Genomic DNA, 27,473 nt, shown 5'->3' with positions numbered 1-27,473 from the left:
AGTGTTCCCCTTCTACCGCCCACACCCAGGGAAACTAGAACTGCCTTTATGTCTTTGGGTTCTTGGCAGACATGGGGTCACATTTCAAAATTGATATTTCATGCTGATGCAGGATAGGTGGGGTTCTAGATGGAACCTGGGGCTGAGGGGACCTTGGCAGCCTCATACTTAGATCTGAGCCATGTATTCTCTGATGAAAATGGATGATTTCCTTGGAGTAACTGGCATGAAAGAATGAGACTGGGGCAGTGTGAGGTGGGGCAGGTCTTAGATTGGCTGTGTGGCCTCAAAATGTCACTGATCTTTCTCTAAGCCTCAGTAGACTCATCTGTAAATGGGGTTCATCGTTCTTGGCCTGCTTGCTTCTTAGAGATATGGTGATAATCAGGGGAGGTAATAGCAGTGAAAGTATGACAGTCATAACTGGATAGGGTTTTAGTCCACTATCTCATCCGAGCAAATGCCTTAATGGGGATCCAGCCCTGGACTTGTCTCCAGGTGGGTCTCATTGGGTGTTTATTAAATGAATAATAAATGTGTGAAGCCGGGCTCGGTGGCTCAGCCTGTAATCCCACGCCTTTGGGAGGCTGAGGTGAGTGGATTGCCTGAGCCCGCGGGTTCGAGACCCTCCTGGACAGCGAGACCTCATCTCTACAATAAATCAAAAAAATCAGCCGGGCGTGGTAGCTCATGCCTGTAATTCCGGCTACTTGGAAGGCTGAGGCGGAAGGATTGCCGGAGCCCAGCAGGTCAAGCCTGTGGTGGCCGGGAGCGGCCACTGCACTCCAGTCTGGGCGACAGAGAGTGAGATTCCAACTCAAAAAAAAAAAGAAAAGGAAAGGAAAGATTTATGTTTTTCTTTTAAACTTAAACTATGATTTTTTTTCAACACATGATTTGGGGTTTTGGTGATTTTTTTCATGTTACTAGTGTGTCCCCGTTAATATTTATGGGGAAGTCACTGGTGATGTTAACTTTCAAGTAATTTTACAATAAATAGTCGATTGCAAAACCCCCCAACTCGAATAAAGATCTGGCTCTGGTTTTAGCGATTGCCATTAATGTATGTGTGCTTGTGTATATTTAGAAAATGACTTACTGAGAAGGGAGGAAAAATTACAAATTGAGAAGTGTATTTAAAGAGACTTTGTGTTAATTAGAGATAATTTATGAATGCTCATTAACAACAAATTAGGGTAATACACAGGGGAAGATATATTTTGTTTTGCAAGTTTTCCATGAACAGAAAATGTTAATTGTTTCCAGGCCTGATTTACATAAAAGGTGAGAGGTTTCAAAGAATATTACCATTTACTGTTAATGGTGCGAAAAAAGCAAGTGGGTAAAGGGGGTTGTTAAAAGTTGCATGCACTAATAAGCAAACTCCTCTTAGCCACAGGAATAATTTTTTAAGCACCCTTATTTAATTGGCTTAGTTAAAAACTTTACTTTAATAGACAGTGGCTGAAGCAACATATGACAGACTTCATAACAGCTTAGTATACTGAACATTTTGGAGAAATTTTCCATAAATTACACATACCAAAAGAGAAAGTTGTAATAAGCCAACAGTAAAGTTTTCTTGGCAAACAAGATTTTCTTTTATAGAACTTTCCATTAAGATCCGTATAGTTTCTCTTTATGCATATTCAGTGTAAAGACTGAAATGGAAAAAGATTTCTTTTCCACCATCACTGATCTCCTCTCAAATTAAATCATTTGTGTTCCTTTGGACAGTCTATGGTATGAAGTAATGAGCTTGCATGCCAGGAGTGACTTGGGGAATCAGTTAAATTACTTCAGGCTCTCAATCTGTTTGATACCAAAAGTTTTTCAAAATATGGGCAGTCCTGGACTGAGCAATGTCCTATATAAATGACGACTGTCTAGTTCAGTCTCAGTGTTCCTCATTCTCAAATATGCAGTCTTGTCTTCTCCACATTGCTGGAGTAGCTACCCCTCACCCTACCCTGATGCTTCTATTGGGACCCCATCTGAAGGAATAGCAATCTAGACTATTAGGAGGGACATTAACCTTAGTTGTCTGGTTTAACCTATGACACAGTGGCCAGGAGTCACCTCTACTGCATACATTCCTGATAATCAACTCTCCTCTCCTTGAATATATGCTATAGTAGGTATTACTACCTTTCAAATTCTCTCCATAGTAGACTGTTCAAATTGTTAAAATCTTCTCTTAAAATTCAGCAAATTAGGCCAGGCTCGGTGGCTCAGCCTGTAATGCCAGCACTTTGGGAGGCTGAGGTGAGTGGATTGCCTGAGCCCACGGGTTCAAGACCAGCCTGGGCAACTTCGCGAGACCTCATCTCTACAATAAATCAAAAATTAGCCAGGTGTGGTAGCGCATGCCTGTAGTTCCAGCTACTTGGAAGGCTGACGCAGAAGAATCACCAGAGCCCAGCAGGTCAACACTGGGGTGGCCATGAGTATGCCACGGCACTCCAGCCTGGGCAACAGAGTGAGACTCCAACTAAAAAAAAAAAAAAATTCAGCAAATTACAGGCTACGAAATCAATATTCAAAAGCCAGGTCTCACTTGGAGTTAAAAGAGAAAATCTATATACCAGAGAACATTGTTAACAAGAAGTGGAGGCTTGTATGAAAAAAACGACAGAACTTCTCTGTTAGAAGTAAAATTTATATTAAACCTACTAATATTGATTTATAGATTTAATGCAATTATTTTCAAATTCTTAAAGGATATTACTTTTAAAATCTTGAAAAAATGATTTTATAATTTGCCTCAAAGATTAAACGATAAGAATAATTACAAACATTTTGAGGAGATAAAAAGAAAAATTGTTGTGAAGTACTTTTTCTAACTATTAAGGTATACAATAAGACTAAAATAGCTTAAATATTATAATCCTGGTGTGAAGTGAACAGAGAGCAATGATGCCATAAATTCAGGTAAAAATTATATATCTAAAGGAATGCTTCTTCAATAAATTCAGATGGAATAATTTTTTTTTAAAATTTCCATTTGAATTCTCATTTGTACTGTATAAAAAATGCATTCCAGATTTTTAAGAATTATTTATGTATTTATTTTTATTTCAATAGTCATGTGGGGTACAGATAGTTTTTGGTCTAGACTTTAAGTGTATCCACCACCCCCACCTGTGCACATTGTGCCCAATAGGTGGTTTCTTTTCCCTCCCCCCTTCTGAGTCTCCAGTGTCCATTATACTGTTTTCTGTGTCTCTCACTTATCAGTTAGAACATGCTGTGTTTGATATTCTGTTACTGAATTATTTCACTTAGGATAATGTTCTCCGATTCCATCCAAGTTGGTGCAAAAGACATTATTTCATTATTTTTGATAGCAAATAGTATTTCATAGTGTATTCATACCACATTTTCATCATCCACTGATCAGTTGATTGGCATTTAGGTTGATTCCACAACTTTACAATTGTGTATTGTGCTACAGTGAGCATTCAAGTGCAGGTGTCTTTGTCATACAATGACCTTTGTTCCTTTGGGTAAATACCTAGTAGTAGAATTGCTCGGTCAAATGGTAGAGATCTACTTTTAGTTGTTTGCAAAGTCTCCATACTGCTTTCCATAGAGGTTGTACTAATTTACGCTCCCACTAATATTGTATAAGCGTTCCCTTTTCTTTGCATCCGCACCAGAATCTATTGTTTTGTTTTGTTTTGTTGAGTTGGAGTCTCACTCTGCTGCCCAGACTGGAGTGCAGTGGCTGCTCCCGGCCACCGCAGCCTCGACCTGCTGGGCTCCGGCGATCCTTCCGCCTCAGACTTCCGAGTAGCCGGAATTACAGGCATGTGCTACCACGACTGGATGATTTTTTTATTTATTGTAGAGATGAAGTCTCGCTGCCCAGGTGGGTCTTGAACCCACGGGCTCAGGCAATCCACTCACCTCAGCCTCCCAAAAGCGCGGGATTACAGGCTGAGCCACTGAGCCTGGCGGTTTTCCCACTTTTTAATGTGGTTATTTGTTTGTTTTTTGTTTTATTTTGTATTTTTTGCTGACTTGTTTGAGTTCTTTGTAGATTCTAGATGTTAGTCCTTTGTCAAATGTATAGTTTGCAAATATGTTTGCCTGTTCTGTAGGTTGCCTATTTGCTCTGGTATTTCTTTTGCTCTGCAGATGCTTTTTAGGATACTTAAGTCCCATTTGTTTATTCTTGTTTTTGTTGCATTTGCTTTGGGGTTTTAGCTATAAATTCTTTGCCAGGCTGGTGTCCAGAAGAGTTTTTCCTAGGTTTTCTTCTAGGATTTTTATCATTTTAGGTCTGATATTCAAGTATTTAATCCATCTTCAGTTAATTTTTGTATATGAGGAGAGAAGGATATCAAGTTTCATTTTTCTGCATGTAGCTATTCAATTTTTCCAGCACTGTCTGTCCCTTCCTTAGTGTATGTTTGTGTTTGCTTTGTTGAAGATCAATTGGTTTTAGGTGTTTTATTTGGATTTATTTCTGGATTCTCTATTCTGTCCCATTGGTCCATGTGTCTATTTTTGTACCAGTACCATGCTGTTTTCGTTACTATAACCTAGTAGTATAATTTGAATTTAGTTAATGTGATGCCTCCAACTTTGTTCTTTTTGTTTAGGATTGTTTTGTCTATTCTGGCTCTTTTTTGGTCCCCTGTGAATTTTGGGAATTTGCTTTTCTAATTCTGTGAAAAATGACATTGGTAGTTTGATAGGGATTGCATTGAATCTGTAGATTACTTTGGGTAATAGAGTCATTTTAACAATGTTGATTCTCCAATGCATGAGCAATGGGATGTTTCTCCATTTGTTTGTGTCCTCTATAGTTCATTTCATCAGAGTTTTGTAGCTCTCCTTGTAGAGATATTTTGCCTCCTTGGTTAAATATATTTCTAGGTCTTTTAGCTTTTTGTCTGTTATTGGAACTGAGTTCTTGATTTGATTCTTAGCTTGGTCACCATTGGTGTATGGCAGTGCTACTGATTCGTGTGTGTTGATTTTGTATCTTGAAACTGTAACAAATTTCATTTATCAAGTCCGGGAGTCTTTTGAAGGAGTCTTTAGGATTCTCTGATATAAGATCATATTGTTGACATACAGAGATGATTTGATTTCTTCTTTTTCAATTTGAATACCCTTTATTTCTTTCTCTTGCCTGACTTCTCTGGCTAGGACTTCCAGTACTATGTTGAATAGGAGTGGTGAAAGTGGGCATCCTTGTCTTGTTCCATTTCTGAGTGGGAATGCATGCACCTTTTCTTTGTTCAGGATGACACTGAATGAGTTTGTCATATATGGCTTTTATTATTTTGAGGAATGTTTCCTCTATGCCTTTTTTGCTGAGGGTTTTTATAATGAAGAGATGCTGAATTTTATCAAATTTCTTCTCTGCACCTATTGAAATGATCATATGACTTTTGTTTTTAATTTTTTTTTTTTTTTGAGTTGGAATCTCACTCTGTCGCCCAGACTGCAGTGCAGTGGCTGCTCCTGGCCACCACAGCCTCGACCTGCTGGGCTCCGGCGATCCTTCCCCCTCAGCCTTCCAAGTAGCCGGAATTACAGGCATGCGCTACCACGCCCGGCTGATTTTTTTATTTTTTATTTTTTTTATTGTAGAGATGAGGTCTCGCTGCCCAGGGGGTTCTCGAACCCACGGTCTCAGGCAATCTATCACCTCAGCCTCCCAAAGGCGCAGGACTACAGGCAGAGCCACCGAGTCCTGCTTGTTTTTAATTTTTAATGTGCTGTTGAATTTGGTTTGCCAATATTCTGTTGAGGACTTTTGTATCAGTTCATAAGGGATATTGGTGTACAGTTTTCTTTTTTTGTTGTATCGTTTCCTGGCTTTGGTATCAGAGTGATACTGACCTCATTGAATGAGTTAGGGAGGATTCCTTCTCATTAATCTTGTTGAATAACTTCAGTAAAATTGGTACCGGTTCTTCTTTGAAGATCTAGTAGAATTCAGCTGTGAGTCCATCAGGTCCTAGACATATATTATAGATTGATGAAAGAATTAAAACCTAAAAAAAAGAGCAACCCTTAAAGCTATAAGACCATGAAATTGATTATCAGCTGTGTGGGAATTCTCAGAAGTTAAGAAGGTCCAAAAAAAAATCAATATATTTGACATCACAGGAATCATAAAGGTAAACAATGAGCTAAATTAAGGCAAATAGCAACTGAAATAGAATCTTTCATTAGATAAGGCAATTTCATATTTAATATATAAAGAACTAGTAAAAACAAATAAGTAAAGTCGTAGATAAGTTATTGACCACATCAAAACTGAAAATGGCTAGCAAATACAGAAATACACATTTAACTATAGGTAAATATTCTCTGTCAATTTAGCCAAGATCTTACTCTCAATCACTTTCTAAGCCTGTGACTGAGTGGTTCCATGTCTAGAGATAAGCTATAAGGGAAAAAATTTCAAAATATGTTTTAAAAATAAAAAAAACTTATCTACAATGATAATAGCAAACTTGATAATTGTGATTATGAATAAATTTATAATGTATATTTCAGCCCTGTGGTCACCATATCATTATTCTTGATCATATTCCTTATTTTTTTTCTACAGTTCCCTTATATCCTCTTAACCTGTTTGCTCCATGGAAACCAATTTTTAATTAACATATTTTATAAACATATTTTCCTCCTTATACTTTTCAAATTTGACTGGTTTCATAAAGAAAAAATATCATAGTGATATTATAACTCATATGGAACTTAGTACTTAGTAGAGCTACTTAGGCTTTAGTTCATTTCCCTGGGATCCTAAGTACATCTATATTGCAATTTTTATCAGATGCCATATTCTAAATTTATAATGGTAGCAGTAATTTTCTGTGCATTTACTATAAGCCAATTATGGGCATTTTCATGTTTAATATAATAACCCTTCACACTTTGAATTTTCTTATTTAATCTTCAAAATAATACAATGAAATGATTAATGTTTTTATTATACCTACTTAAAACAAGAAAATGAGGGCAGAAAAAAGTAATGTGATGTCACAAGCTAGTAAGTAGCAAGCCAGATTTATTTATTTATTTTGGGGGAGGAGTTCAAGTTACTTTTTTTTTTTTAATTTTAAAAATGTGGCGTACAATTCAGGGTCAGGTATACAAATGGTCATTATGCAGGTACCCTTGCTAATTAGGCATATCCCTCCTCCCGACCTGCCAGCAGTTTCCCACTACTGCCCATCCCTTTCTTATATTATTATGACAATTGTTCAGAGTCCTCTTATGAGTGAAAACATGTAATACTCAGTTCTTTTGTTTCTGTAATAGATCACTCAGTATTATAGACTCTAAGTCCATCCAATTTGTTGAGGAGTTCATAATTTTGTTCTTCTTTATGGCTGCATAATATTCCATCATGTATATGTACCACATTTTTTTTTATCCAGTCCCCTTTTGATGGGCAGCACAATTGGTTTCATATTTTTGCTATTGTGCAAGCCATATTTATATACAGGTCTCTGTGACTCCCAAACACCTTGCTTCGTTACAAATTCTTCTTACCAGTTTGAGACCAGAGATTTTCTTAAGAATTCTTAGGTTATGGGGAATGCTATATTGTAAATTAGATCCATGACTATTATCTTCATAAAGCATATTGATTGCAGGGTATTCAAGAGAAAATAATGAACCCAGTCATTAATGGTTAAGGAAAATATAAGGCAATTTATAAAATCTGTTTAATTACAAATTATTTTGTTTTCCTTGCAGAGCGGTAAACATGACAAAATGTTTTCTCTCAGTTCAATGAAGTTTTATCTTGGAGTAAAAAAGAAAATGAAGCCCCCAACAAGGTAAAGCTTGAAAGAGAAGTACTGTGGAAATTTTTTTTTTTTTTTTTTTTTGGGAAAATAAGTCTCAGGGATTTAGGGATCAGCGGCATTAGTCTAACTTTTTATAAAGTAAGTTTTAGACAAATTCCTGAAGTTGCTTTGCCTGTCATAGGGGTTCTATGGCAGATCTAGGAACTTGTGTAAGTAGATAAGGAGGAAGGATGTCCCCACTGTGACTATAGTCAAGCTCCTTGGTGATTATGATCTCTGCTATGTAAAGCAAGAAATCCAAGGAAACCTTGCCCACCAGGAAGTTTATGCTTTCTTCTGTATCACATTCCTTGATCAGTCACATCACAACCTGGGGGTGTTTCAGGCAAGCCTGCATGCAAGACAGACTGTCCCAGGCAAGTCTACACACAAGAAAGCATATATTGCCCTCTAGCCTCCTGATGCTTGGTTTTGAGAATGTTTTGGTCCTAGCTCTGTAATTTTTCCTTTTTATTGTGCCAAATTTGGTACTGAACCCATAGCATATATGTGGTAGAGAAGAGGTAGACCCCTCTTATGCGCAGTGTACCTCTAACACTTGATTCACCCTTCATTTGGTTTATACCACTATTTTTTAAAATCACAGATCACTCTGATTAGCTAAAAAAAAATGTTTGCATTAATACTTAATATCATGAACATCACTTTAATGAGCTCTATATGCTTGCCTCTGAGGTTCTATTACTGAAAATTTCCTCACTTTTGCCTCCACACTTGATTTCTAAGCCCAGCTACATATATCTGTGTTATAGTTGTCACATTCTTTAATTTCCCCCAATATCAGTATGTGGGCATATATATATAATCTTATTTCAGTCTTTTCATAGACATTTGGCTTGATTCAATTTAATGTATCTTCTCAAAGATACCCCCCCACTCCTTAACTTCACAAACCTTCTTCCCTCTGTATCTCTTCAGCCTATATATGAATCTGTAGCCAAATACTTAAAAATTTAGCATTCACATTTATCTAAGTTGTGCAATTTATGGAATTCTGTTCTATTATGCATTCTTACCATAAAGTCTCACTAATCCTGTTTTCAACACTGTATTGATTTTAACCTATGTTTGTGTGTTTTCTTCCTGTGTGATGCAGTTGGGGATTGACCGCATATTCTGAAAAACACCACTGGTAAGTTAACAACTGGCATCTTTCTCACTTGATATGTTAGTTACAACTTCAGCAAAAGAATAACTTTGATATTTGGCAGATAGAACTATAGACAGCAAATGTTTCGCCTAAGTAAACTTGAAATCTTTTCTAAATACTTTGAGCCTAAGAAGAGGTAAACAGATTTGCATCAGGGTTCACATCCGTTTCAATCTTTTGTATCTTATTTGGCAATGTCGCTTAAAAGAAACTATATCTAATTTCTTCCATAGTTATTATATGGGTGTAGAATTCAGATTTTATGAGATAAATAGGCAAAACTCATTTTTAAAAAAGGCTAAGAACTAGCTAAATCAGGTTTAAGAAAAATATATCTCCTGGTCTCAAACCTGTTTTTTCTATATATGTACTTTTAAAAATATACTGTCAGCAGTGTCCTGCCAGTCTCCCTAGAGACTGTGCCAAATGTCTCCTTCTCCATCACCTGTCTGAGTCTAATCAGTCACTGAGTCATACCAGATCTGCCCTAACCCATCCATACCTGTCCAGCCTCATGGCCTTCATAGTCCTGCCTGGGTTATTCCAGGAGTTCTAAGTGCTCTTCATGCCTCTACTTTGTTTGTATTTTCTAGTACATTCTCCACCCAGCCACCAAAGAGATTTTCTACACTGTATCATTTTTTCTCTCCTGCTTTATAGCTCTTCTGTGAATCCTTTCACCTGCAGAGTAAAATACTGGATTGTTGGTGTGGCATGCAAGGCCATACATACATGATTCCATCTGTCTTTAATTCGCTGTTCTCCTAGCTGATTGATATCTGTGTGTGTGATATATGGGGGGAGACCCTTGGATGAACCCTCTTCTGTAGTGTTCGCTGCTCCTTCCTCTCATGTCTTCCATGACGCAGCAGATTCAACTGATAACCCAGCAGATTCAACTGTCCTTGTTCTTTCAAACCACATCTCAAATGCCCCAAATTCTTATCTGATACCTCCCACCTTTAATCATTATTTATTTCTTCTTTGCACCTCACAATATGTTATATACATGAATGAATAAAATGATTTGGGGTGGGAGCATTTTTCTTGGACATGGTAATGGGAAATGTTTTCATGAGTTTCTAATGAAGGAAGCAAGCATTTTTTAGAAATTTCACTTTAGGCATTTCAAGCAAATTAGTTTTCATAATACAGGAATATAAACAATATAATGGACATTAAAATGTCCATTATATTGTTATATCATCAGTTACAAAATTTTCCTCTTATAGAAAACAACCCTCTCCTCATTTCCAAGTCTGTTGTCTCCATGTTTGTGCTCAATTTTATTTTTGCTTTTTCTCACTGTGTTATAATGTATTTGTTTGCATGCTCCCCTAATAGACTATGTGAGCCTTGAGGGCAAGATCTGTTTTATTTAGGTTTTCCACAAAAGGTTAGTGAGTCAGTATTATTGGATATGCAGCAGTTTTTGTATGGTTTATTTTTCATGAGTCTGTGAGTATTAACATTTATAATCATAATGATAGTGACTGTGTCTTGGCCTTTTAAAAAAAATCTGCTCTTAAAAGAATGTGCACATATTTTTCTTCTGAAGCTCATAGTTTCTGGACAAAATATTTGTTTTTGTTGTTGCTGTTTTCACCATCAAGTGCTTAAAAAACCAAAATGGCATTGACCTTTCTGCCTTTCCAAAAATACTGCTGATCATCTCGCAGCAGATACCAAAGTCTTTAGCTGTATTTTGTTTAAACCAGCAGATGTATACTGCCACTTCCTACTGTATACTTAGTAGAAGACTGAAACAACCTGTACTGAAATTTTGCACTTTCAATTGCATTATTATTCATCAGGAGAGACCCAAAGAGGGTCACTAAATTACCAAGCAAATACACTAGAGAATAGTCCATTGTCTTTTTAAGTGATGTATGTTTTTTTGTTTGTTTGTTTTTTGTTTTTGTTTTATTTTTATTTTGAAATTATGGGGTACAGTTCAGGGTTAGGTATACAAATGTTCATTGAGCAAGTATCCTTATCGATGAGGTGTGCCCTCCCCATTCCCCAGGAGATATTGACTACTATTAGTGATGTATGTTTTAAACCTTGTTTTGCAGGCACTTGTGTTGTGATAGTTCACAAACTCAAATGGAGTGGATGGCCAGCGTCTTTATAGCTCAAGTAAGAGGAGATTTGTTTCAACTATCTGATATTGTATAATAACTTTGTTTACAGGAAATATTAGTGTGGTGGTGATTTTCAAATAATTTTTAATAAGTGTTTAAGCTGTATACAATTGGTATAAACCTTTATTCTTTCTTCCGTATTTTTTAAATAGTGCATTAAAACCCAAATTTGTTCTTTAACCAGTCTGTCCTCTTTAATAACTGCTTTTTGCCAGTCCCACAGCTTCCTTGATTTAGGCGAGATGTATTGCTTTAAGATGGTTGTGTAGGAAAGAGGGACTTGTCTAAGCTGTCATCCTTCCAGAGTCCCACATAAACCTTCATTTAGAAAAGTGTTCTATATCTCTTCTTGTTCTCCCACTCTCTCCACCCCTGCCTTTCCAGAAACAAAGACAGGAACCTACATTTCTTTAATGCGCCAGCTACTTCGTGAGAGTAACTCATGTATTCTTTGCAGCAAATCGTGCATGACATTGTTTGGCTTTACAAAACGGATTTTGTTGTTGGCTCAGGACCATATATTTAGTTAGTAGTTTATCCTGGGTTGTCTGAGGTCAGTGCTTATACCCAATTCTGCATTTGGTCTCCTCCCTAGAGGAAGACTCACCCCTTCTGGGAAGGGTTAAATGGTCCCATTAACTATATTGGTTTCTCTCCCAACCTTGTCTACCTGAATTCCCAACAATGCTTCTCAAAGAGTATTGAAATTCATTGGTAACGATTAAGTTGCCATTCTTTATTACTGAGGAAGTACTTTCCTGTTTCTCTTACAAGGAAGAAGTTAACTCACCCCAAAGTCTAGTCCTTATTTGTTTTGAAAACCATTTTCTCTGCTCATTTAATTTATTACCCTTTCCAGTGGTTAATAAACATGGCTCTTCTCAGCCTGCCTCTACTATTACTACTTGAGAACACATTCGCAGGAAGAGACTGGCTGCTAACTTTTTGAATGCTTTTCTTCTTATTTGTAACTTTTAGAAATTTAGGTATTTAAATTCTACTTTAGAAATGGATTTGAAATATTTTAGTAAAGCTGAGACCATAGAGTCAAATGCTGTTAAAATGTCTGTTTGTGGCACAATTAAATTGATGTTTTTGTTTTTATAATTGAACTCAGTGGACTTGGTAGTTGAAAGTCACAGAAGGAATAACCAAGAGGCACAATAAGCAGGTTATTTCTTCTTGCCTCACATGCCCTTCTCTGTTCTGGTCCCAAAGAGTTAGCCTAATTATCTTTCCTCTGTTCGTTTTACATCTTGGGATTATTCAATTTCTTAAATTCAGTTATCTTAAGTCAAACACGGTGGCCCTCTTGGATTTAAGGACTTATGTCTCATCTCTGTAGGGAAACAGCAAAATAGCAAATGCTAACATTTATGTACACACACACACACACACACACACACACACACACGCTAATTTAACAGTAAATACCCCTTTAATCAGTTATTTCTGGTACCCAGAATACTTTTGTAAAATCCATCCCCATCTCCACACCTACCTCAAGAAGTCTGTAGATTTTAGCTTAAATATCACATTCTCAGAGAAACTTTCCTTGACCTTCGGACCAATCAGACTATCACCCTTGGCATCTTGCACTTCTCCACTGTGGCTAACTTTAAAAAGTTTGTAATGACCTATTTCATGTCTATCTCTTGTACTAAAATGTAAACGCCATGAAAATCAGGACTCAGTTCGTTTTATTTGGCTCACATGTAAAGTATGTGCTCAGTTAGTATTTCTAAAATAGAGAGGGGATAAGCAATCAGATAACATTTCAAATGGATGGATACCCATGTGCTAAGAGAATACAATCAATAGAATGTGTTGGGTAAGGAGAGAGTGAGTGAATAAGGTACAGAAAGGCACTAATTGAGAAAAGCTCTCAGGAAAGAGCTTTTTTGAGTAGGTGACAGGTGAGCTGTGACCCATCTGAAATGAGGGGGCAAATCATGCAGGCATCCAGGAGGGATCATTCATGGATAGGAGTCCGCAGGGCCAGGTCCTGAGACATCATCATGATGATTTTTTCCCCATGAACATAGTGGTGGGAAGATTTTAAGATGAGAATGGCAGGGGACATATCATGTAGACCCTGTTTAAGAGTTTGAAAAAGGGAAGGGTATAATCTGAATTATCTTAATTGAAAAAATAATTTTGTGCACTTTGTTGAAGCTGTGGTGTAGTAGGTCAAATACGGAAGCAAGATGAACAGCTTGTCAGCTCTGACTAGAGTAACTGTGGGTATAGTAAGATGTATCCAGATTCAGGAATATTTTGAAGGTGGAGCCAATAAGGCTTTCAGGTTGATTGGCTATAGCAGTGTGAGCAAAAGAGCAGAAACCAGGAAAGAGTCCTAGGTTTTTGGCCATGGGCAACTGGTGAATTTAAGGATTATCAGAGATGTAAAAGGAAGTCAAGAATCCTGTTTTGGCCACATGAAATTTGAGATGCCTTTAGATATACAAATTCACATGCTGAGTAGCAGGTTGGAGTATGTCAGAAATGCAGGCAAAGGTTTGGGGCTGAAATAGAAAGTTGGGAGAAGTCAGCACTTAGATTATATCGAAAGCTGTAGAATTGGATGAGATGCCAAAGAAGAGAGGGAAGGAGAGTGAGCAGATGAATATGCTCTGGTATATTCCAAAATGTATAGGTTAAGCAAAAGAGAAAAAGCAACAAAAGAAATGGTAAGTGTTGAGGAAGAAAAAATAACCAGGTGATGGGTACAGAAAATTCTGTCAAATAATTGGGCATGTATATAAATGAGGTTGTGACTAGATAGGAGCAAGTGGTCAAGATAGGTTTTAAAGTTTTGATTTTTTTTTCTCTTTAAGATGGAAGAGTATATATTTTGCAGATATTCTGATGGAGACAATACAGGAATTTGGAGGAAGAAATTGGTAGAAGGGGGAGGAAGAAATTGACAGAGGAAGAACAAGGTTATTAAACCAACAGAGGCCCTGAACAGACATGAAGCAATGTATTCAAGTGCTCAGCTGTTCATCATTCCTGAAAATCATTGTACCACAGACAGTGTGGAACATTTGTTCTCAAAGTATCGACTATATATTCTGATCTACTGAGAATTTTAGATATGACTGGAGAAAAGTTATTTGCAATCAGAGCAAATACTGATTGCATGGGGGTAAAAAGCTCATTTATGTGACTATAGATGCAGAAAGACTGGTACATTGCATGGTGGGAAAATTATTTTCTTAAGTGATTAGTAATAATTTTGAATTAAATCAGTGAGTTACCATATGTGAGACTTGGAGGGGTTTTAGAAGAGTAAGGACAAAGGAAAAGGAAAGAATCTTCAGAGAGTAAGGAAGCCAGTTGTCCTATGGTACTTCAAGGTAGTGCTGAATATGCACTTTAAATTTAAGTTTAAATTTAAATTGAGATGAATCTGAGAGAAATCTATTTTTTGTCCTCCATCAACTGTCAGACACCCATGGAATAAGTAGAATTGTGTTTAACTAGGTTAGAGACTGTGCCAGGCAAGTATGCCATAGAAAGAAGGAGTGCAAGAAAATAAATAAGTAATCAGATACAAGTTAGACTTGAAGATATGCACAAGGAAGTTGAGTTTACTGATTGGCTATGAACTCTAAGCCAGGCTATGAGGGAAATGGAAAAAAATGTGGCAACAAGAATGGTGGTGACGAATAGATTGGAAGTCGCAAGGAGTCAAAAGAATACTTAAAGTTAATGAAACTAAGTTAACTAAAACAATAGTTAGGTAAAGGTAGAAAGTGGGTGACATAAAAGGAGATTTTGAGTGTGATCATTGGTTATAAAATGAAAAGTATGATCCTCACCTGTATGATCCATGCTGTGTGACTTTTGAAGTCATTTACAAATCACTTCAAATGTTAAATCAGAAGAACTTAGATCTAAAGATTTCTGCTGTTGGAACAAATGCCTCTTAGATCAATCCAGTGAGCTAATTAGCCAACATTCACACTCTAGAATATTATTTCAGACAAAGAAATATGTATTTGGGAGCTACATTTGCTCTTAGATTCTCCGAATTATCTTGTAGCGTATATAGTATACGTTTGAAAGTGTAAATGTAATTCTAACAGAATTATCTAATTTTTTTCTAAGTCAGTTTTCTCCCAGCTTTTACATGTTGGGACTATCCTAATTATATAATTATATAATATTAAAGTAATTTTTACCATGTTTGATACCATGATGTAAAAATAATATTATGAAACTTTTAACTGTCTCTCATTGAAATATTTAATAATCTACCATTATAGATTTGCTGAACCAAGGCAAATGCTTCACTAAAATTCAAGGTTAGATATTATACACATACACAGTATCTAATAATAACTTACACTTAGAATCATTGAGGATTAAATGAAAACTAGAATATATATACATTGACAAACACAAAGGCTGACAGTATGCCTCTCAATATATTTAGCTATTATTATATAATGAGTACTCAGTAAATATTTGTTTAAATGACTTCTTTACTCTAAAACAATACATTAAAGTACTAACTATGATATAAGAACAAGAATCTACTGATATATCTTAAGAATTGAGAAAAATAAATGGTAGACATTTCACTATCTAGTTTATGAAATGAATTTCATTTCACTAGAACATCTATAAACTTTTCATTTTATACTTGGTATTCTGTATTTCTTTCATAGTTCGTTATCTGAAAATAAGTTTGCTTTGCCCAAATTCTGAAAAATTAATCTACCCTGAGGGGTAGAAAAATTCTTTAAAGATTTTTCTTTTATATGTATATCTCAAGGATTAATCACTCCAGAGCTTATTTTTACCTGTGGACATTTATCCTCTTTGCAAAATTAACTTTTCTTCAGCCATATCTGTAGTTGTTTAGTGGGCCAGAACATATAGTCAATGACTTGAGAACAAATGTGGCACACTCTCTGTTGTACAATGATTTTCAGTACAAATGTTTGGGTAAACAGGTAACATTTCTTTGGAATTCAATTAGATGAAAAAGTAGCATTTTTCAAAAGGTCATGAAATGAGACTAATGTTTCTATAGTCATGCCTTAGGTCGATTTGGGGTATGTAAGATCAAATTATTTTTACACTAAAATAATCTTTGGTGTAGAGAGAGAATAAATGTATATAGTTACTTAGATTACAGAGCCTAGAGATGCAGACAAGTGTATTATTTTTCTTCCACAAAGAGATTTCCCAGTTTCCTCAAATATTTTTCCCCCTTAGGTTTGATAAGTAGTACAGAAAGCATGTATTTGAAACTTAGAAATTGAACTGAGACCTCAAAGCTCAGTTCACTTAAGAGTTTCACGTCCTGGAGCGATGTTGCCACCAGAGTCAACATCATAATTACAAATAGCATTCTCATGGAAAGCAGATCATTTGATGTGTATATGGAAAGAGAGCCAAGTGTCTATATAACATGGTGTACTGCATAATAAAAATCACACACCAAAAGCAAGAAATTCTGTTTCCACAGCATGAAAACGATATATGGCCACCAGCTGGAAAGGAACGAAAACGTTCAATAACAAAAAATCCCAAAATTGGAGGTTTGCCTCTAATTCCCATCCAGCATGAAAAGAATGCAACCCAAGCCCAGAGGAATATTGAGGTAGGTTAGAATTTGTTTGTTCTGTATTCAATTACAGAATTTGTCTTCCTGTGTCTTAATGTGATTAGGTACATTAATTACTTTATTAGCTTCAAAAGCACTATAATAATCACTTTGAAAACATAGTAATGATTATATACATCAAGAAAACATTCTAAATAACCCTATGTCTATTCATTTAATGTCACTGGCCACCAATTACATAGGTACAATGCTACTACTACTTATTTTCTTACCTCTAAAGTAGTCAGCCAATGTCAAATGTGTTTATAGAAATTCTGGTGGTTAAATTATGGTCTCAAATTAGCCTTACAAGTTTACTTATAACACCAGCAGAGCCCATGGCAGCTAGACTTTCTACTAACATAATCAAATTCCAGGGGTTTGAGAACCAATAGGGTGTCTCAGTTAATTTAAGGAACTTCAAGAAGACCCCTGAGCATCAGTAAAGAAGATTTGGCATCTTTCCTGAAGGCTGCTATTTGTTTTCCTTCCCACCTTGATGGGTGGGAGAACATAAACAGCATAAATCTTGATCTGAAGTTTGGTTTCTTCAGCAAAGGACATAGGCTGTTTACTCTCAAAACTCCTTAGCCACTTTAGGACCAATGTGTTTTTCAGGATTTAAAAAGTGTTATTATATCCTTTTGGAGCCTAAATTTGGGATTAAACTGTTTGAATCTCTTGTTCTCCAAACTTTTGAAAAACTAAAGCCATTTTAATGTAGTGATCAGATGATTATTAAATATTTTTGTGCATATCTTTTCTTGAACATTTATACCACTGTAATATTTCTCTAACTTCAAAATTAATGGCCCTTTGTTTACAACACAGTCCTTCTGCACTAAATAATCCAAGGAAGTGATAAGTCTCCAAGAAATCATGACTTTCCTCCGTTTTCCATTCTGCACCTGCAATTTTTCCTGGTAATAAATGGCTCTGCAGAGTTTTGGGTTCCTTAGCTAATCTGGAATCTTAAAATTCTAAGAGTCTCATTTCCCAGTACCCAGATCAGGGGACAGTTTGAGCAAATGAAACTAACGTAGGGAATAGGTGTGTCCTACAACATTGCAGCTTATTTTGACATTGCCTTAGATCAATTATGGAGCAAAACTAAAGATAAATTATTAGTATCAAATCACATTAACCAGTATCTAGTATAGACAATGATTAGCTATACAATAGTTTATTAACTTAATTCCAAATCCACAATTTCAGAGACAATTTTTTAACATACTTAAAACAGAAAAGTTGACGAATTAAAGCTACAAAGATATTGTTAAGGTGTCTTAAAATAATCCCATGCAATATTAATTGTCTGAAATGTATGAGTCATAAAAATAAATCAAGCTTTTTTTGTAAAATTAGCAACTATTGATTTTACAAATTTAGTAAAGACATTTTTTAAATGCTCCAGTGTTGGAAAAACATTGAACTTACTTTATAAGGCATTAATACAAAAGTAATATTTTTTATGTGAACTATTAAAATGTTTTTTATAAATTAGATTTGTGTAAATATTTAAGAAAATATATATATATATTTTTTAGTTGGAGTCTCACTCTGTCACCCAGACTGGAGTGCAGTGGCTGCACCCGGCCACTGTAGTCTCAACCTGCTGGGTTCTGGCGATCCTTCCGCCTCAGCCTTCCAAGTAGCTGGAACTACGGGCGCGTGCTGCCATGCCTGGCTAATTTTTTGATTTATTGTAGAGATGAGGTTTGGCCAAATTGCCCAGGCGGGTCTCAAACCCACGGGCTCCGGCAATTCACTCACCTCAGCCTCTCAAAGTGCGGGATTATAGGCTGAGCCACCAAGCCTGGCTAAGAAAATATATTTATAAGGCTGAGTGTAGTGGCTCATACCTGTAATCCCAGAACTTTGGGAGACTGAATTGGGAGAACCACTTGAAGCCAGGAGTTGGAGACCAGCCTGGTCAATAAAGCAAGACCCTGACTCTCTATTTTATTTATTTATATATAGACTATTTTTTATTTTTTGTTTTAAAAATGGAAATGACTTACAATATTACTTTGTAGAATATACTCATAAAAAAAAGAGTTATTTCAGTGAATATATGCCAAAAGAATTGTTTTTTCATAAAAGTTGTTGACAGATTGATAAATGAGGTGAGTTGGCCTGGATTTCATTAGGTTCTGTTGAAGGTCATATGAGGCTGGACTTATGGGCTCAGCCTGAAATCACAGCACTCTTGGAAGCCGAGGCGAGTGGATTGCCTGAGCCCGTGGGTTCGAGACAAGCCCAGGCAACTTGGCGAGACCTCGTCTCTACAATAAGTAAAAAAAGAAAAACAAAGAAAAGAAAGTCATATGAGAGGCTGGGCATGGTGGCTCATACCTGTAATCCTAGCACTTTGAGAGACCAAAACAGGAGGAGTGCTTGAGCCCAGGAGTTCAAAACTCACCTAGGCAATGTAGTGAGACTTCATTCTTCACAAAAATAAAAAAATTAACTGGGTATCATGGGTCATACTTGTAGTCCCAGTTACTCAGAAGGCTGAGGCAGGAGGATCTCTTGAGCCCAGGAGTTCGAGGCCATGGTGAGCCGTGATCATGCCACTGCACTGCAGCCTGGGCTACAGAGTAAGACTCTGACTCAGGAAAAAAAGAAAGAAAGAAAGTCAAATGAGTGTACTTTATCCAGGCAGAGAAGGCTTTGGGGAGGGAATGAAATCTGTACTTACTTGGGTAAATGAGTAGTCAACCAGCCTAACATGCCAGGAAAAGTAAGTTGTGGACAGAGGAAATCACATACGAAGAGGCAAGCATAATGCTTATGAACACACAAACTGAACATTTGTGTGGTACTCCTGCTTAATCCTTGGAAAATCAGGGGTACCTTATGTAATTCTTGTCCTCAGTTTCATCTGTAAGCACATGGGGCTAATAAAAACCTATTTTATAGGATTACTGTGATTATTAAATGACATTATACATAATAACTTATTAGATTAATGCCTGGCATATAGTTAACATATATTGATACAAAAAAGCAAACTTGGAAAATAATGTGTGATAATTCACTAGTTTTCAAAACTGCCATTTCTTTTAGGAATGACATTTGTAAAACAAATAAAAATAAGGAGCAAAGGAAAATTATGGCGAAAATAGTGACCTGGAATTCCACCCATTAATCGTGTCTCTTCCCTGTTAGTATCCTGGAGCAAAGTTTGCAGAAGGAGGGCACATTGGTTTCAGAAATGCCAGGCTGAGGTCCCAGTCCAGATTCTTGCTTAGGTGACCTTGGGAAAATTGTTATTTCTTTGAATTTCTTCACCTTAAAATATAGATAATGTACTTTAAACTGTGAATAAGCATATAACATTTACAACATCTAAAGAATTATTGTGAGGGTTAAATTTAGGGATATGATTATATATTTTATAACAAGATGATCAACTGGTACAGTGAGTTTGGTAATGAAAGTCACTTAAGAGAGTTTCTAGTGTAATCTGTACATGTCAGTCATATTACTTTTTGTTATGAGATCTCTGTAACCACTGGCCTGCATCTCTGGATTTAATGGAAAATGTGAGGGCACAAACTAAAGCCACATGAATGATTTGCTTTGAGAACTCATTCACTGTACCTTGCTCTGGCTGTGACAAATAGGAACTGCTCTCTCTGCAGCTGGGGCAGATACTCTGTTTGAGATCATCTTTTTCCATTTAAACAAATGCTCTGTGACTTGAACTGGCATTGCCTGCAGCAAGCCATCTCTTGCTCTCCTGATTTCATGCCTTATCTCTCTCTTTCTCTTTTTAAATTATTAATACCTATTCTTTTAAGGACAGTGCAGAGAATAAATTATTTTTTCTTTCCCTAGTATCTGTGTGCTCATGGTTTCCTGTTCTTCCTCACTCTCCCATTCTCTAATGCAGACATGTCCAACCCATGACTGGTAGACTGCATACAACCCCACAAAATCTTTTAACATCATATGTTTTTTTCAATATTTTCTTCATGGCCCCGTACTTAGTTCCTTTTTTGAAGTTCACAGTCACACTTTATTCATGACTTCATTTTTTGGCGGCACATACATCTGTGAACAGCTGTGTTCAATTCTGAAGCACATGAAGTGTGAAATTTGAACAAACATTTCTGACAAGCACCTTGAGAACTCACTAAGAATTGTGAACACTTCCATTAAACAAGACATTGATAGATTCATTTCACAAAAACAAAGGCAAATTTTCACCTAGTTTTATATTGCTCTCATTTTTCTAAATTCAAATATATGTATATATATATTTTAAAGGTCTTATTATGCATATACACTGACAGCATTATATCATTTATGTGTTGCCCAAGGCAATCCCCTTTTACTCAGTGCATATCACGGAAGCCCAAATGTTACTTGCTGTGGCCCAGGGAAGCCAAAAGGATGGACATACCTGCTCCAACTCTTAACACTTCTGTCACCTCTCCCCACCTTCATATAAGGCTTTATATTTAGGCTAATGTTATAGTGTACTTGAAATTTCAGCATTGTTTGTGTTACTACCTGACCCCCTCATCTCTGCATGTAAAAGAGCCCAAAAGTCTTTCTGCTTATAGTTGAAAGATACTGAGAACTGTTAATCTGATATATAAAACGTCTATACTTATTCTTGATTTTTTCAAGTAATTTATGGCAAGTGAAACTTTTTGAAACAAGATTAATGTTTGTTTATAAACCCTTTCTTGTGGTAAAATACTTGTAATATAAAATTTTCTATTTTAACCATTTAAAAATACAATTCAGTATTAGTTACAGTATTAGAATGTAACTGCTGGTTACATTTACATTATTGCTCAACTATCACCACTATATCTCTTACTATTTTAATATATCCTAATGAAACTTTGGAGTTAAGCTAGCTATTAAATATATTTTCATGTAAATTTCAGCATAGACGGCGTGTGTTTAGCTTAAGATGTATGATCATAATCTCATCCATAGCCATGAAAATGTTTTTATTCAGCTTGAATTTTTCTGCTGCAATGTTATGCTTGGATCTATTGGAATTAGAGAAAATAGAACAGGATGATATATACTTGAAAAATTTTAAACTTCTTTTATTCACAAAATATTTACTGATTGTTTTCTATGTGCATGCACTGTACTAGATTCATACTTTAATGAACAAATCAAACACAAGTAAAAAACAAAAATCCTGTTTACACTGAGTTGATTTTTTTAGCAGGACATTTTAGACAATCACAGGAGATTGAATAACTTTTCTGGTTATCTTACTGTTAGAAAATGATAAGTTTTATAGAGAAACAAAATAGGGGAAAGTGAAGTATTGTCTTTTAAACATTATTATATTAGACATCTTTAATTACTGTATTGTTTGTGCTACTAAGTAATATAGTTGTCATTTCATTTTCTCTCTTTCAAACATTCCAAACTTAATAAGGTCTCTTTGAGATTTCTGCATTGTAGTATTCACTGAGGAAATTTTAAAGAAAACTGGGCAAGGAGGATGAGGGAAACTTTTTTCTTTTCTCCCCACCACCTGCATTCTGACTCCGTTTATTGGGTAGCCTTTCTCTGTGGCCTCCTATCCTATATGTTTGGTTCTCTGTTGTTATTTCTTAAATCACATTCTTGACTAAGTTGTAGTATCCAAGGAAAGCTCTGTGCACTAGCTATTGCCCAGTCACAAAATATCATGAAGGCCAGTTTAAAAAGTCCACCTCTAGACCACTACAGGTGTCTTATCGTGATGTACTGGTATCTGTGGAGCCTTACGGTTCATTGAGTGAATGTGCACTTGAATCCAGTTACACAAAGGGTGATTTTAATACATAAATATATATACATTTCAGTGTTTTCAAAATTAGACCTGGGAAATTTTCGTGAGCATTATGTTCACTAGTTAAATATGTTGGGAGGAGGAAAAAAATGGGAGAAAGAAGTTAGACAATTTTTCTGCCATAATACTTATCAGCATCTTTAATATGTAACTGGTGGATCTGGAAGAAGGGACTGGAGTACACGGCATTTCCCTGGCTCAAGTGGCCATGGAGACCACCTTATTCCTCAGTGCTGTGGTTCCAACACTGTAGGAACTACAGATGCATGTCACGTGTGACACATCCAAGCAGGAGGGAGTTAGAAGAGGCATGTTCGAAATGAGAGTCAGTTTGAATAACTAACTTGAAAGACATCTTTGAAGTGGTATGTTAAATGTGTGTTAAAATGGATTTCCACTTTACGGATGCTCCTCAACTTATGATGAGGTCACATAGGAATAATGCCACCTTGAGTTGAAAATATCATAAACAGGAAATATCAAACATCATAGCCTAGCTTAGCCTACCTTACCACGTGCTCAGAACAGTTACGCTAGCCTACAGCTGGGCAAAATGGTGTAGCAGCACAGGTCACTAAGTATCAGTTGTTTACTGTCGTGATCACGTGGCTGACTGGAACCTGTGCCTCATGGCAGTGGCCTAGCATCATGAGAGAGTGCCCTACCACATATCACTAGCCAGAAAGAAAGATCAAAATTCAAAATTGAAGTATAGTTTCTACAGAATGCAGAGTGCTTATTGCTTTTGCGTCGTGGTAAACTATCATAAGCTGAAGTATTGTTGAGTTGTGGACCGTCTGTGCTTCATTTTGTAGCTCTAAGATTAGTATATAAATTCAGACATGCCACTTGTATCAAAGAAAAGTTAGGACCTAAATCATAGAAATAAGCTATTTTATAGGAAACATCAACTTCTATGTGGAATAAACTTATTAAACTAAGTTGTGCCAAATCTTGCTTTCCTGTGAGACATTTTATTTTATTTTTAGAGTGCAAGAGCAGAACTCGAAAGGCTGAGGCTTAGTGAAAAGCATAATAAAGAGTCTGTGGACTCCAGCTTGAAGGAGAAGGCCTCCATCGTGGCTCACTGCCTGGAACACAAGGATGATAAACTTCGTAATCGAACCCGGAAACATCGGAGTTTCAACTGCCTGGAGGACACAGATGCTATGACCTCACAGGTGCAACAAAAAGGCTCCAAAGTCCTAAAGCCATTGAGGAAGGCTGAGGACAGGCATAGCAAAGCTACTTTGGACTCTGATCATAAGTTACCATCGAAGGTAATTGAAGAACTTAGTGTGGTTCTACAACGATCAAGAACCCTTACAAGAGAGTTACAGGATGAACAGATTTTGAAGAAAGAAATAAAATGATTTCCCAATTTATTTTTTTAATATTATATGCAGTGTTTGTATGTAAACCAGAAACCAAACTATAAAATAATTTATGAGAATTTACCTATTTCTAGGCAAATTTGTCTGTGTGTACTTAAGAAATGTATCTATCTATACTTAAGCATTTAAAGAACATTTTAAAATATGTATATATGTGATTAAGTGTAAGATTAACTTTATTTTGGTCTGAACAAAGCTTGTAAAGTTTAATTGTATTAACCTTGTGTAAGAAGACATTGGGTTACTTAAAGTAGTCTTTTAAAGTAGTTGTTTGTTAAGTGGTATAATTTATGAGCAGAAATCTCAAACTGTACTGTATTGTATAAAGTGTTGTGTTTAGATGAAGCCTATGAAACTATCTGTAACATATTTTGCACTTTGAGAAACCTTGTATATTAAATTACTATATGTCTTTAGGTTTACATAAGACCCACCATGGGGAAAAGGAAGGGAAATGATTAAAAAGCAGGAGGATTTATTTTAATGGCTGCCTAACAAACAACACTGGGTTTTAAAAAAGAGGCAAGGAGCTAGCAAATGTTCTGTGACAAAAGGAAGTAAGCTAAGATTCATTCCAGTTCACTAATGACCAGAATTTGTAATTGAAAAAAGTCCAATGTCAAAGTATTTCCCAAGAGGAATATTCAGCCAACAGACATGAATAATGGCATGAACCACTCTTATTTATGGTGTCAGAGAATCAGCCACAGTATAGATTCACTACACTTGAGCTCGTTGTCAGTGGCTGCTAAGAGGAAATTTACACTGCATCGGGGAGGTTGTATCTGTGGGATCTGACTTGGATGCCATTTGCACTGTCGCTATATGCAAGCAATGTTTTAGACCTCCTAACTATGCTTTTGGTACGAACAAAATTCATCATCACAGGGTCTTGTTGCTCTTGTTGTTGTGTTGTTTGAGGTTTTAAAATCTTTTTGTGTGTGTTTCTTATTGTGAGGTTGTAATGCCTTTCTCTGAATTGTGAGGATTAACTGGAAGCACACAACCTACGACCTTTTTGAGTGGTAGAGGGGTGGTATATGGTGTACCTGTGCGACACATTTGGGGACTATCTGTTCTAGTCTTTTTTTTTTTAACAAAGAAATGGTGGTTTTCTCCTTGTGCCTATGAATAATGACAAAAACCCTCTATTTTTTATTTCCACATAAATATCGGTTACTGAATTGGCAATTTTCCTAAGACAGACAATGATATCTAATTATAGTTCATGTTAGGGGCAACAGTTTCTTTCAGATTGTATTAGGTTTGGCGAACTTTGATATTAAAATTATTTTGTGTAACTAAGTTTTATTCCTAGTATTTTTCCCCTATTTTAGGTTTTTTTTCTTGTCAGAATGTGTCTATAATACAAAGGCCCATACTTTAGTCCAGTCATAATACAGGAATGTATTGTTAAGTGCTATGAAGTCCTTCATTGTAAAATACTGACCACTTGTATTGGGTGGTGGTTAAATAGTTCACCACGAGTGTGTGATATTTATTCTTTAAATCCAAATAGAATTTTAAGAAACTACAAAACTGCAGGCCAGTTTATGAACTAGGTGGCACTATTACGGAGCCGTTCTTTAAAGCAAGAAATCATCTTATTTAGAAAGAAAAGCTAATCTTAAACATGCTATTATTTCTAATTAATGATATTTTTATGAAATAAAAAGGTATATAGAAATTAATATGTTTGACCTTGTTGGACAGTGGGTGAGCATCTGGGATTTTTACCTGCCTTATCTGAATTTTTCTTAAAACTTGAGCTTAAAGCCTAATAGCTTCTTTGCCCTTCCTTTCCCAAACAATTGTCTCCATTTTTCAAGTGTAAGATAAGGGCTAATGATGACATCTCATATATTTTGAGTAAAAATTAAAATTGTTTTGCAAGTCTACTTGAATGCAACTGTTGCTTTTGTCCATTATTTTCAGAAGTTGAAGGCTATTACTATCAAATCAAATCAATTATCCTTTTTTTCCTACAAAATGTAAATGCAATGAATACTTCAAGCTGGCTGGTTTTTTTCCAAATGCATCAGTATGAATATTGTTTTACTTAAAAGGTCCATTTGGTGAGGGTCAGGCATCTAGACACTCTTTGGCCTAGACTGACCCAGGTGCCAACCAGCCATACCCCTGCAAGGCACATCGTACAGCCCCAGATTTACAGACACCTTTGCTGGTCTTGCCAAACCAAAAGAAGGCCAAGGACCTGGGCAAGCAATATCTGTTATCAGTGCCCTCTGGTCATTGATGAGCAGCCCTCCCCATTCAGGTACGATACCTGCTACGTAGGCCACTTCCCTGTACCCACTGTAGGAAGGAGCTGACTGCTGAGGCCCATGAGATGGAGGGTGAACCCCGCCATGACAAAGTGGGCATCCCCATCTGTGGGACCTGCCAGCCCATCAGAAGTCACATGATCAATGCATTGGGCAAGCAATGGCATGTGAAGCACTTTGCGCCAAGTGGGAGAAGTCATTCCAGGGACACCAGCACTGGGAGAAGGGCCTGATCTGTGAAATCCACAACAAGCAGCCCACTGGGGATATCTGCTACAACTGCAGCCATGTGATCGAGGAGGACACGGTGTTGGCCCTCAACAAGGCCTGTTGCATGATTGCTGCTCCTGCTCCACATGCAACAACAGGCTGGTCCTGAAGAAGAGGCTGTGGATTTCGACAGGAAGCCCATGTGTGAGAGGTGCTACAAGTTCCTGCTGGAGCTGAAGAAGCAACTGAAGACGCTGTCAGAGTTGACCAAGTCAGAGGACCTCAACTCTGCCTCAAGGCCCTTCTGCTTGGCCTACCTCCTTCTCCCAGAGGACCTCTGCCTTCTCCCCCCCTGCTCTCTGCCTTTTCCCAGCTGCCTCATCTCTCACTTCTGTAGGCTTCTCTTAGACGCTTCATCTTCATTTACCTGCCACCTTCCCCATCTTTCTCTCCCCTTCTCTTTCCTCATCATCTTCTACCTTTCTACTCCCTTATCGCTGCCTTCTGCTACATCTTTTCTCTCCTTTGCTATGGTGCCTCTCTTTCCTTCTATGAAGAAGCAGGGACCTGGGATGGGGAGCCTATGACTCCAGCAGCCATGTTCTCTTGTGTCCATGGGCTTCAGCCCAAAGACTTCCAGGGGCAGGAGCAAATCAGGGCCTGGGATCACCACAGGTCCCAGCCCAGCCTATCCTGACCTGTCCCTTCCCAAAGGGAATGGGGTGACTCCACACTCTCCTAAGGAAGCCTCCACCCCAGAGTAACTCCAAATTTTTCTACATCGTACCTGGGAACCCATGGCCAGGGCAGCACACCTGAGGTCCAGGACAACCTTCATCCCTTGCCATTCGTTCAACCAAGTAGTATCACTCTACCCAAACTGGGCCAGTAAGTCGACCACACACATTCATGAACTACCAGCAGAGACAGGGCCCTACCTTCATATTACTTAGGAGGCTTCCCTGCCCACCTTGGCCACCTGTCTCAAGCTGGGGCCACTGTGGT

The 27,473-nt window shown here is 37.0% G+C and overlaps 1 protein-coding gene across 1 annotated transcript in view; it reads left to right on the top strand.

Moving 5' to 3' along the window:
* Positions 1-25,882, top strand: part of LOC103258278 (arf-GAP with Rho-GAP domain, ANK repeat and PH domain-containing protein 2-like) — a gene marked incomplete at its 5' end in the record, with an annotated part of 65,167 nt that extends 39,285 nt beyond the window's left edge. Inside the window, 5 exons of the mRNA XM_008055956.1 lie at positions 7,735-7,817; positions 8,944-8,979; positions 11,073-11,136; positions 16,624-16,758; positions 23,569-25,882. Of these exons, the coding sequence (XP_008054147.1) occupies positions 7,735-7,817; positions 8,944-8,979; positions 11,073-11,136; positions 16,624-16,758; positions 23,569-23,952 (702 nt within the window). The remainder of the gene's footprint in view (positions 1-7,734; positions 7,818-8,943; positions 8,980-11,072; positions 11,137-16,623; positions 16,759-23,568) is intronic.
* Between the last annotated feature and the right edge of the window lie 1,591 nt (positions 25,883-27,473).

The sequence above is a fragment of the Carlito syrichta genome, unplaced genomic scaffold, assembly GCF_000164805.1.
Source record: "Carlito syrichta isolate Samal-C Ts95f unplaced genomic scaffold, Tarsius_syrichta-2.0.1 Scaffold302049, whole genome shotgun sequence".
Lineage (NCBI taxonomy): Eukaryota > Metazoa > Chordata > Mammalia > Primates > Tarsiidae > Carlito > Carlito syrichta.
The sequence above is the reverse complement of the archived record's forward strand: the minus strand, read 5'-3'. Positions and strand labels throughout refer to the sequence as shown.